Source organism: Temnothorax longispinosus, chromosome 10 (genome assembly GCF_030848805.1).
Source record: "Temnothorax longispinosus isolate EJ_2023e chromosome 10, Tlon_JGU_v1, whole genome shotgun sequence".
NCBI classification, from domain to species: domain Eukaryota; kingdom Metazoa; phylum Arthropoda; class Insecta; order Hymenoptera; family Formicidae; genus Temnothorax; species Temnothorax longispinosus.
In genome coordinates this window covers 7,021,302-7,032,021 of record NC_092367.1, presented here as the reverse complement: position 1 = coordinate 7,032,021, position 10,720 = coordinate 7,021,302, and the positions used below count along the sequence as shown (strand labels likewise).

The 10,720-nt window shown below is 37.7% G+C and overlaps 1 protein-coding gene across 3 annotated transcripts; it reads left to right on the top strand.

Annotated features, from left to right (window-relative positions):
• Positions 1-437: 437 nt before the first annotated feature.
• On the top strand, positions 438-10,236 carry Dl (dorsal protein). 3 transcript variants are annotated; one of them, XM_071791514.1, is made up of 12 exons: positions 448-951; positions 1,635-1,721; positions 2,128-2,327; positions 2,409-2,652; positions 3,020-3,160; positions 3,259-3,449; positions 3,558-3,690; positions 5,968-6,057; positions 7,801-7,957; positions 8,099-8,364; positions 8,505-8,644; positions 8,753-10,236. In XM_071791514.1, the coding sequence occupies exons 2-12, from the start codon at positions 1,670-1,672 to the stop codon at positions 8,864-8,866; spliced, it is 1,728 nt and encodes a 575-aa protein (XP_071647615.1). In that variant the 5' UTR covers positions 448-951; positions 1,635-1,669; the 3' UTR covers positions 8,867-10,236. The 3 variants fall into 3 exon arrangements, with proteins under 3 accessions (XP_071647613.1, XP_071647615.1, XP_071647614.1); XM_071791513.1 differs by having other exon boundaries at positions 3,558-3,696; XM_071791512.1 differs by lacking the exons at positions 5,968-6,057; positions 7,801-7,957; positions 8,099-8,364; positions 8,505-8,644; positions 8,753-10,236 and having other exon boundaries at positions 438-951; positions 3,558-5,916.
• The last annotated feature ends 484 nt before the right edge of the window (positions 10,237-10,720 follow it).

The window sequence follows — 10,720 nt, the reverse complement described above, 5'->3', positions numbered from 1 at the left end:
GCAACGAACAAAAATAGGGATTGCGCATAATTCTGCAAGAAAGAAATTTGCCAATTTTTTTTCTTTCAATCTGCTCGCTGCAAAGATCTTATGATAAGACATCGTCATTCCTCGTCGTGATTTGTTCGTCCAAGGAGCATCCATATACTCTGAGGATCTCAACGATCTTACAAGATCGTCTTAAACTTGGCTCCGTATCTCAAGGTCCCATTTAAAAGCCATTAAACAGTCGTATATTATCTCGAAATCTAACGATCTTAAATATAAGATTTATGGACGAGTACCGCCCTTTATGCCTCGGCAAATTGTACCTTGAGATCCGGAGTAGCTAGGTACCAAGGTACCTGGCTCGGCTACTCCGCGCGCGCGCGCGCGCGCGCGAGATCTCATTTGCCCACCCGCTCCCGTCGCTCCTCGTTTACGTCTAAAACGTCGATCGGTCGGTCAGTCAGTCCAAGTCAGTCTCAGTTGGTCTTGATCTGAGTCAGTCGTTGATACCGTCCGTCCGGTCGGTCGCTCTCCACGACGTCACGGGCTCGCGCGGGCCGAGTCCGCTGTCCGCGTCTACCGCGAGTTGCCGAGACGCAGGCACAGTTATATACTGTGACGCTGGCTACGCAGCGCAGTAACGCGCGCGAGGCCAGCCGCCAGCGATCCATCAGCGATCGCGCTGCGACGGAAGTACGATTCTGCATAAAAGCGGGGTCGCCTCGCGGCTGTTTTTCTCCCGTGCGGTCACAGCGAGGGAAATCAGGGGCCTCCTGTCGAAATTGTCGCATTTCTCGCTGCAAGTCGCGACTCGTCGACGCGGACAACCGAGACAACGCGTCGGGGACAGCGCGAGATTCGCGAGTGCGAGAGGACGGCGAGAGGCGAGAGTGCACGCAGCCACAGCGCCAGCCTCGGAAGCGCACATAGCATAGCATGTTGATAAGTTGATTCGCGCAGCAGGCAAGTATCCGTCTCTCTCTTTTTCTCTTGTCAGTCGATTCGCGCTCTTCTCTCTCCCTTCCCCTCTTCTTCGCTCTCTCCTCGCTTCGCTCGCTCGCTCCTTCTATCTCTCGCTCCCGTCACATTGTCCTACGATAGTTTAATTATAGATACGCGGCCTGTACGGGCCTAGGCTCGCCCAAAATAATGATTGGATCAGCGTTTGCGTTCCCTCCTCGCGCTCCTTTTTCCCCCGGGACACTTGCGGTGCAGTGTTTCTGGACGTATCCCTGCCGTACGAGCGAACGGAACGAACAGCTGTCGTTCCGGGACCCCGAAGGCAATACGTGGAAATTGCGTTTATCTTCCCAGTTTCTCGCCGATACTGGCTCAAGTACCGTTCGCCACTTGAACACGGCAATGTACATTGTAGGGTACAGATTCAACTTGAAATATTGAAGTTGTATAATGGGAGAAAGGGAGCAAACGCTGATCTAAAAAGATTCTTTGACAATATGTAAGATATCACATGCCAATTCTCATTGCACGTTAAGATTTGTTGTTCAGTAATTCGAGTATTTAATAGAAATCCTTTTATCAATGAAATATAAATAGAAAGATACTTTTTGTAATATATATAATATTATTTTTACTATATATATAAAACCACGTGACTAATTGGTGTATTTATGATTATATTTCAGATGGACAAAGCTCAATGTATTAAAGATTCATAGTTATGGAACGATACAATGATATAAGTGATGGAGATATTAATATAAGTGATATCAGTAAGTATCGAGCACATATTTTTTAGTGTACTTTGTACAGCCCCACACAGCACAAAGCTCCGATTCCAGGGAGTTCATTTTGCTGAGCTGAATATGAGGAAAAACATTTTCGTTATTATTGTTTTACATCACGGTGGATATTTGGTCGATTACTTAATTTTTTAATAAAATATTTTAAGTACAATAGTGGACACACGAGCTCCCGAAAACTACTTTAAAACATGATTTCTGAACTCCCTGCGAGCTTAAATAAAACTCTCAAGGAGCTCTCAAAAGCGGACATAGGAGCTCCTGGGGAGCTATGTGCAAGTTCTTTTAAATAAAACTTATGAAAATTTTTACGAGCTCAGGAGCTCCCCGGCAGCTCCCCGTGCTGTGTGCTTATCTGACAAATACTATTTTTTAGTTGACGTCATTCAAACGACCGATCCTGGTTCTATGGCCACCATAGCGATGGACAACGAACACGTTCAGCCTCACGTTGAGATTTTAGAACAGCCGGCCAGTAAAGCGCTACGATTTCGCTATGAATGCGAAGGCAGATCGGCTGGCAGCATACCTGGTATCAACAGCGTTCCGGAGAACAAAACTTTCCCTAGTATACGAGTGAGTTACGATTGTTCATTAGCGATTTTTTTTTTAAATCTTTCTTTCTCTTATTTTTACACGCTTGTAATATTTCTGTAGATCGTGGGTTACACGGGTCGTGCTATGGTGGTTGTATCCTGCGTAACCAAGGATGCTCCATATAGACCTCATCCACACAATCTTGTCGGCAAAGAAGCATGCAAGCAAGGCGTTTGTACGATCGAAGTTCCGGCGGGAAATATGGTTATTTCCTTCTCAAATCTGGGCATTCAATGTGTAAAAAAGAAGGACATCGAAGAAGCTCTCAGAGTGCGTCAGGAGTTACGAGTAGACCCCTTTCGAAGTACGTTTACCTTTTCCTGGATTAATTTCTTATTAATTCAGATAAGTCGGTTACGAAGATCTGCAGGATATTTGATTCTAGACCAAGGTTGGCCAAACGCATGCTAGCTGTTTACACGTGTAATTACATATATAAAATTGTCGAGTCTATTAGCGATGTCTATTGTCTACGTGTCCCTCTTTATTTATTATATTAAATTATAACGATCGTGGAAAGGTCAGTTGTCTTTGTGCGGTAAAAAAAAGAAAGGAAAGCTGAGACCGACATGCACTGTGCGAATCTTGTCTAAATCCGAGACTCGTTTATTAGATTGTAATTATATCATATTAATAATATACTTGACACTACAGATCTGAATTTCTTACAGCTGGTTTCGAACATAAGAGACATCCGACTAACATTGATCTAAACGCAGTGAGATTGTGTTTCCAAGTTTTCTTGGAAGGACAAAGGGGAAAATTCAACAAGCCATTACCGCCCGTCGTGTCTGAGCCTATTTATGATAAAAGTATGTAATGTGTCATTTTAGAATATATATATATATATATTCTTCACGTATACGTTGAGAATAAAACTTCTTACTTGCGATATATGTCCTGTTTCCAGAGGCAATGTGTGATCTTGTGATTTGCAAATTGAGCCATTGCAGCGCATCGGTCGCTGGTGGGATGGATATGATTTTGCTGTGTGAAAAAGTCGCGAAAGAAGATATACAAGTGAGGTTTTTCGAGGAGAGAGACGGACAACTACTGTGGGAAGGATACGGCGATTTTCAACCGACACATGTACATAAACAAGTAAGTTAACATTGACAGTTGCATATGTAGATTGTTAATTGTGAACAATAGAGAATAGGATTTGCCTGTATTATATTGTCTATATCGATAGTGTTTTTTTTTTTATAGACGGCAATAGCATTCAGAACGCCTAGCTATCGTACGCAGCAAGTGGAACAGCCAGTGCAAGTATATATCCAACTTAGAAGGCCATCGGATGGTACTACGAGCGAACCACTACCGTTTCAGATGTTACCACTAGGTACAGGTAGGCCTGCTTTCTGGTCTTTACGGAAAGCATTTGCCAGGAAGAAGGCAGATTACAATACCTTCAGTAAAATCTTGTCTACAGAGACTGCTCTTCTTGCCAACGTAACTCCTAAGTTTTCTCGTAATATCGACGAATTCAACAATAATGATCTGGACGCGAAAAGACCGAACGATAAAATCTCTGCATTGCGTGCTTTAAACGATTTGTATAACGTAAAACATCACGTAGATCTGTGTAATGGCGATTTAAAGGCATTAATAAATTCTGCACAGAACGTAGATCAACCCGCGAAGAGTACCGTTTTGGATTGTGAGAATAATGAAATAACGATAATCCCGGGAAGAAATGCGGAAAATAATAAAGAAATTAGCAAATTGTATACCTTTGGCGATAATAATGTAGAACATAATGCATTTACTGCCGATTATAAAGAAGGAACTATAGATGCGATTCTTTATGCGAAATCCAACGCACAAGAAGGCAGCACATCCGCGTCGAGAAATGTAGATAATTCGAAGGGTAGGTCAGATTGGTTCGACTATTCTGAAATAGGTAAATGGGTACAGAAGGGACAAGCGTGCCTTAAGGAAAAGACTAATGAGACAGAGACTAAGAACGAGACAGATGGTGGCAATAAATCGTTTAATGAGTTTTTGTCGCAAGTGACCGAGCTCGATCAAATTTATGCTGATACACATAACAAATTGACACAAGCTACTACAGATACGAACGTGAATCCACAAATGATGGACATTGATGTCTGCGACAATCAGACCTATACCAGTTTACAAATGGCCATGAAAAATCCGATAGAATTGTTCGATATCACCGATGACCGAAAGTACGAAGACGTGGCCGTCCCGAAACAAGATGCGGAAGTACCCGTTGCGTCTCCAACATTAACAGCTAAGAGAGACGTAATGCACGAGGCGGAAGAAAGATTGCCACCCTTGCCTCCGAAGCGAATACGCAAAATGCCGTCGATGCCTCTTTTGCCGCGTCCGATATCCGCTCAAACGCTTACTACCTCCTCTCCCGAGGCGCCGAATAAAAATTTGCCGTCCTTACCCGGCACTTTGTCGAAACACGCGAGACAAGGGTTATTTTCGAAATTATTTGCTAAAAAGAATAAAAAAGACAAGTGCTCGGAATCAGATCTAATTGTAAGCAAAGACAGTGATCCATCACTGAATATCTCATATTTATTGAAGAGCTCCGTACAAGATGCTGTGCAATCACAAATTCCACGTTCTAGTATGACGAGTGTTACGAGTGTTAAATCTCTCAAGTTAGATGACGATGACGCACCACCGTATGGTGCAGATTTAACTGAAGCTGAGCATTATGCTCTCTACACTACTATGGCACCACGCGCGACTGCCTCAGAATTTGACGAGATGTCTTTTTATTATAGTTTAGTCGAGGGTGGGAAGATATTGACAGAAGCGAAAGAGACCTAAATTATCTAATTGATAGATATTTTATTGATCGATTTGATACTTCTTCTTTGTTTATATACTGCCAAGTTGAAGATAACTCAATATTTGTACATGAAATGACATTGTTTGAGCCTGACCGATTTTATATGTCGAAATGTGAGAAATATTGTCTTGCATTGCTATAAGCTTTTATTACCGTCAGTTCTTGTTGTAAATTTGCAGTTTTGATGTGACACTCATTTAAGGATATATTTTTATCTTTAAACTGAAAAATTTTCCTCGGAGAACGAGAAAATCCCCTTAGAGAGTTATTTCCTAAGACATGTTGCCACATAAAATGAATCGATTCTTGTAAGATCGACGCATTTATCTAAGCGTGCAGAATTTTAGTCTAGTCGAAGTGCAATTTGTTACCTTTTTTTTGATATTTCCTATTAACGGTTTTTACAAATGATTTGTAAGTTTTCTATAATTGTTATTTATTATATCAATTAACTAACTACTCTTTTCTAGTCAAGTTCGATGCTGTTATATTTTCGTATACTCTCAATGTAGGTTGCTTTACTATTTGTTGTTAAGTTTTATATGATATTACGAGTTTATGCGAATGTCTTTTCCTTCTCGTGTTGTTATAGACTGCTAATTTTAAAAACGTCTCGACGAAAACTCCTTAGCTCAGTTTGTCCCGAGTTGAATCTCTTTTTGGAGTACTTAATTAATGAAAATTTGTAAGGTTCAAATACATGAGGCCTTTTTCATTCGGAGCAATTGTACGCGATGTTAACGCGAGATATACTGAAAATAGTCATTAATGTACAATCATTTATAGATGATGCCGATTCGTTAAGGCGAAAGAGACAAAAGCTTAATAACAGCTCGAGCTCCATACTTTTCAAACATGTAGCAGAAACTGAGAAGCGTGAGTATATTTGCAGAATTCTTCATAATTCTACAGCTTGGGATTATGGTGGGCATCATCGTTGATATTACATTGTATTATCATCGGGACATGTCCAAATCTCATCTGGGATGTAAAAAATCATACTTATTTATTCTTACGTCACGTTTCTCATTGAAGGAGAGTGAGTGTCGAGCTAATTATCTATTTTCACTCGCAATCCTTCAATCTCTTTTCTGTCTGCTGTAATCAATTTTGCCATTGATGTTTCCTATACATATACTCTTTGTGCAGAAATGAAGTATACGCTTAAATGCATATGAAACAAGAGGCCTTTTACAATGAAATCTGTGAAGTTTTTGTACATTTTAGCACAGGCCTATTTGGTACATTTGTTAATTGTTATGACAAACATGATGAATTTGTTGAGAAAATGTCTAACACTGGGATATACATACAAAGTTAGAAATAACTACAGTATTTGTACGAACGATTGTATAATCTTTTAAACGGTCAACGTTCGATTATTCTTATGTCTCATCATACACTAACCATCTGATTAATTCAATCCCTTTACACTTTGAAAATATGATATAAAATTTTTGAAACGTAAAACGCATTAATATAGTGCTTTCCGTGCATCTACGCACACCTAATTTTGTATCGACATTTTTAACAGACTGAAAATTGTTGAACAAATTTCATAGTGGAAAGGGAAGCTCATCGAACAAGGTTTCATTATATCTAAGAACGCTATACATATATTTTCACATACTGACAAGCAAAAAAGATCTTGTTTTATACTTTTTTAAAGATGTATTTTACATGGGACTTTGGAGTTTGAATTTGATGGATTAGGGAGCAGTGAACTTGTATATTTCGAGATATGATAATATTGTATTTTTCTATTTACGGATATTTACACGGGATAATTGATTCCGCGAAGCAAGTATACAACGCATCTCCTAGATCTTGTAACGGAAAATTTGCTGTAATTATTATGTGGAATAATCACTCGTGAGAATAGGTACTTATAAGTAAAAATTTCATAGCTCAAACTTTGTATAGTGCAAGTGCGCTGCTCTTGTGCAATAATATTATACTTTTGAAAGTCAGCTGCGTGTGTATATATATACATATATATATTTCATGCAGCGATTGTAGCATAGTACAATCAAATAATGTGCAATATTTCTATGGTAATATAATTTTTATAAACTGCTTCTTTTGTGAACAGATAAATATATTTACATATTGTACGAATTACGTATGATGTAATACATCTATATATATACATATATGTATAATCACTTGGTGATGCAAAAAAAGTGTCTATTTATTCTCTGCTCCCATACAATTTCAGATAAAAAATTTACTAATACATGTTGCAGATTCAGGTACGACATAGTAATGTTAGTACATTGTGTAAACAGTTTTCGCTAATATAATGGTTTAAATCAGACGACTTGATTGTTTAGAATATAGAGAATGATTTTTGTAGAATTAAAAAGTTTGAAGAGTGAAAATATATAAAGTTGCATGTATATGTAATAGGTATATAATACGTGTGCAACAAATCACGCTTCTTCACTGAGGATTTTCTTACATGTTTCTCTCGCATGTTTATTATTATTGCTATTAATATCACTGTTAATAATATCATAACATATGCATGTAAATTAAGATCGCTTTAATTGCCTTAAGAGGATTGAGATAATCGCTGTTTTACACGTAATGAGAAGATACCTGTGTATAATATTGTAGATGCTGGAAATCAACCTATTAGTTACAATATCGTCAAAGCTGAACCAGCCGAGCAGATGTTACCATTCGGTGGTCCAGGTACAAGTACAGGAGGTTTCACTCGACTGCAACCTGTAAGATCATCTTCGCAGTCACACAGCAGTATGCAAACCTTAAGGTAAATTAATAATTAAGATTAAGAGATTAGAATAGATCTAAATAAAAAGAGAAATTAGAATAGAATTAAATAAAAATGTAAAGAACAAAAACTTTATATTCAAGTGTACATGTATCTATGCATTTCTTCGTTCTTTTTCAGGCCTCAAGTATCACCGGGGCGAACACCATCCCCTATGGAATACAGCTCCTACAACCCATCTCTGATACAACAACAGTATCAACCAAACATTCAGTCTTTGATGCAACAACCAAATATGCCGATAACGACAGATGTTCAACAATTTTCATATCAAACGCAATTACCTCAGCCGGATCAGTCTCAATTACATCAGCCGGAACCAAACCTGCTAATGTTAAACAAAGTAACACCAAATCAAGGCGAATTACAGCCATTAAATAACATCGGTAACTTCCTATTTACTATAATCATTGTTTATTTGTATTCTCATGTTATAATCCTAATGTTATATAATTTATGCATGTATAATGCGCCTCGAAAATTTCAAACAATTAATCGTTTGTATTCTGTTACATAAATCTTTCAGGGACCACGGGAGCCGCATGTCTGCTAGACATGGACAGTCAGCAATACAATTTTGACTGGAATTCCGGTGATCTCGCGGATTTTGGAGCAAACCTATCCGCGAATTTGTCAACTGGATTATCCATCTCCGATTCCATACAAGTGAGTACCTTACGTCATATGTGGAGACACGGTCGGGTCTTGAATTTCTAGAACCCACTAATTGACTATCGATATGTGGCTTTTTAAACAATTTTTATCTGATTTTAGCCTGAGGCGAACAACACCGAAGAAAACGCCATGAATGACCGTATTTCTTGGATAAATCAAGAACTCTCCGATTTGAATAAGATGCTCAAAACTAAACGAGAAAACAACGGCTGAGGACATAACTAAAACCGCTTATTATCAAAAGATACGACTTCGCACCTCAAGTATATATAATGTATAAAAACACTACCGAGAGAGAGAGAGAGGCGTTACAATTTGTCTTTTATCCGAATGGTAGACTTGTTGGTAGAAATGATATATATTTTTTTATTATTAGCTAATGCCAGATTGGTCATAAAGAAATAACAGTTAAGAAATTCAAGTTTTAGCAGCAGTTTTATACACACAAGTGTATAGCTCTCTTCACTGCCTTCAAAAAAATTAATTGAGTTATTTCTTATTTTATATATATATATAAAAGAAGATATAAATTTTATATAAAGAAGATAAATTTGTTTCGATACTCAGTCTGCATCTTGTTTATATCTACGCTCAATTTATACAGTTTATACATTGTTAAAAATGTTTAGACTGTTGTGACAATGAACAAAAAGAGACGCTCTGTTCTAGCAAAATATTATTGGTACACAATTATTGCATACTCATCGGTGAGTATTAGCCGAAAATATATTATGACCATCTTGATATTTAGTTGCGCGTGATACAATTTATCTGATAATTATGCACAATTTAGCATTATCTACCCAGGATAAATTGTTCAGTCGGTGATTAGAAACCGACATTGGCGCGAAACGTTCGTTTGCCGACGTTACAGATTGAGACGTTATTGAAGCAATTTTGATACGAAATACTGATTGCGTGGTGTGTGAGGTAATGCTCTGACTGTGATCAAAGTTCATAACTTGTTTTTCATACGTATATAGATTGCACGATAGTCTTCGCGACGAAGGGAATTACGCGCAATAACCAAAAGAAATTGTGTCCAAATGGATACTGTAAAGTGTAAACGAGCAGGCTGGCAATACTGTAAATTATTATATTAGATAAATATTCGTATTAGGTAAATATTTTCTATGTTACCACATTTTTATCCTTTTTGCACAGCTATATGTTTCTACAAAACCGCACTTTGTACAATCATACATTTGACACATGATCGTTATATTTAGGATTAACGTTTACTCAAAAAGAGCGAAGAAATGTTGAGAAGTCAACATACTCAAAAATTTTTGATAAACGTTCCGTCCAAGTACTTCGTTTTACATCTTACAGGAGCTTTACGAATAATATGTAAGAGATAAAGTGCAATTCTCTAATCTATCGAACAATTTTATTAGATTAAGTAACATAGCATCGTTTTGGTGTAAAATATATTTTTACAATCACCTCAGGTAATTTATTAGCGTGGAAATATTGCAAGGAATCATCTTATATCTAAGAACTTATACTTAATTATTTGCCATATACCTGTAATGTAAATAAAAAGTTGTTATAAATATAAGAGTGATATTTAGCTTTAACAATCTCGTGTAAATTTTATTGGTGTTTATACATTGTGTCATGCGTAAGTGTGTCCTTTATTGATGAAAGTATCGTCATAGACATCGGATGGAAATCGAACGCAATGGGAAATGAAGGAAACAGTAAGACGATACATTCACGCATCGATCCTTAGTTTACTGTAATGGATCATTTTGTAAGCACTTAATATCCTGTTTAAAAATACAACAAAAGTGCATATTTACAGTTTTACGATTGCATATTTACATAACATCGATCGATAAGTAGCGCTCTTTCGTATACTTGGCGTGAAAAAGTCGGCGGTAAACGCTCGGATTATCTCAATGTAGCTTACATAAATGTGTATATATACGGCATACAACTGTCGTATAATACTACTATACAATCTTTCTCAGGCGGCGTCCCTGAATTGCACAAATGTATTCGCAAGGATATATAGCAAATACATTATATGCAAGTATATATAATCCACGAGTGGGGAAGAAA

Coding starts and splice junctions, on each gene's coding strand:
- Dl (XM_071791512.1), top strand. CDS start 1,670: ATGGAACGATACAATGATATAAGTGATGGAGATATTAATATAAGTGAT. Junction 2,328..2,408: donor AAACTTTCCCTAGTATACGA/GTGAGTTACGAT, acceptor ATATTTCTGTAG/ATCGTGGGTTACACGGGTCG. Junction 2,653..3,019: donor ACGAGTAGACCCCTTTCGAA/GTACGTTTACCT, acceptor AATTTCTTACAG/CTGGTTTCGAACATAAGAGA.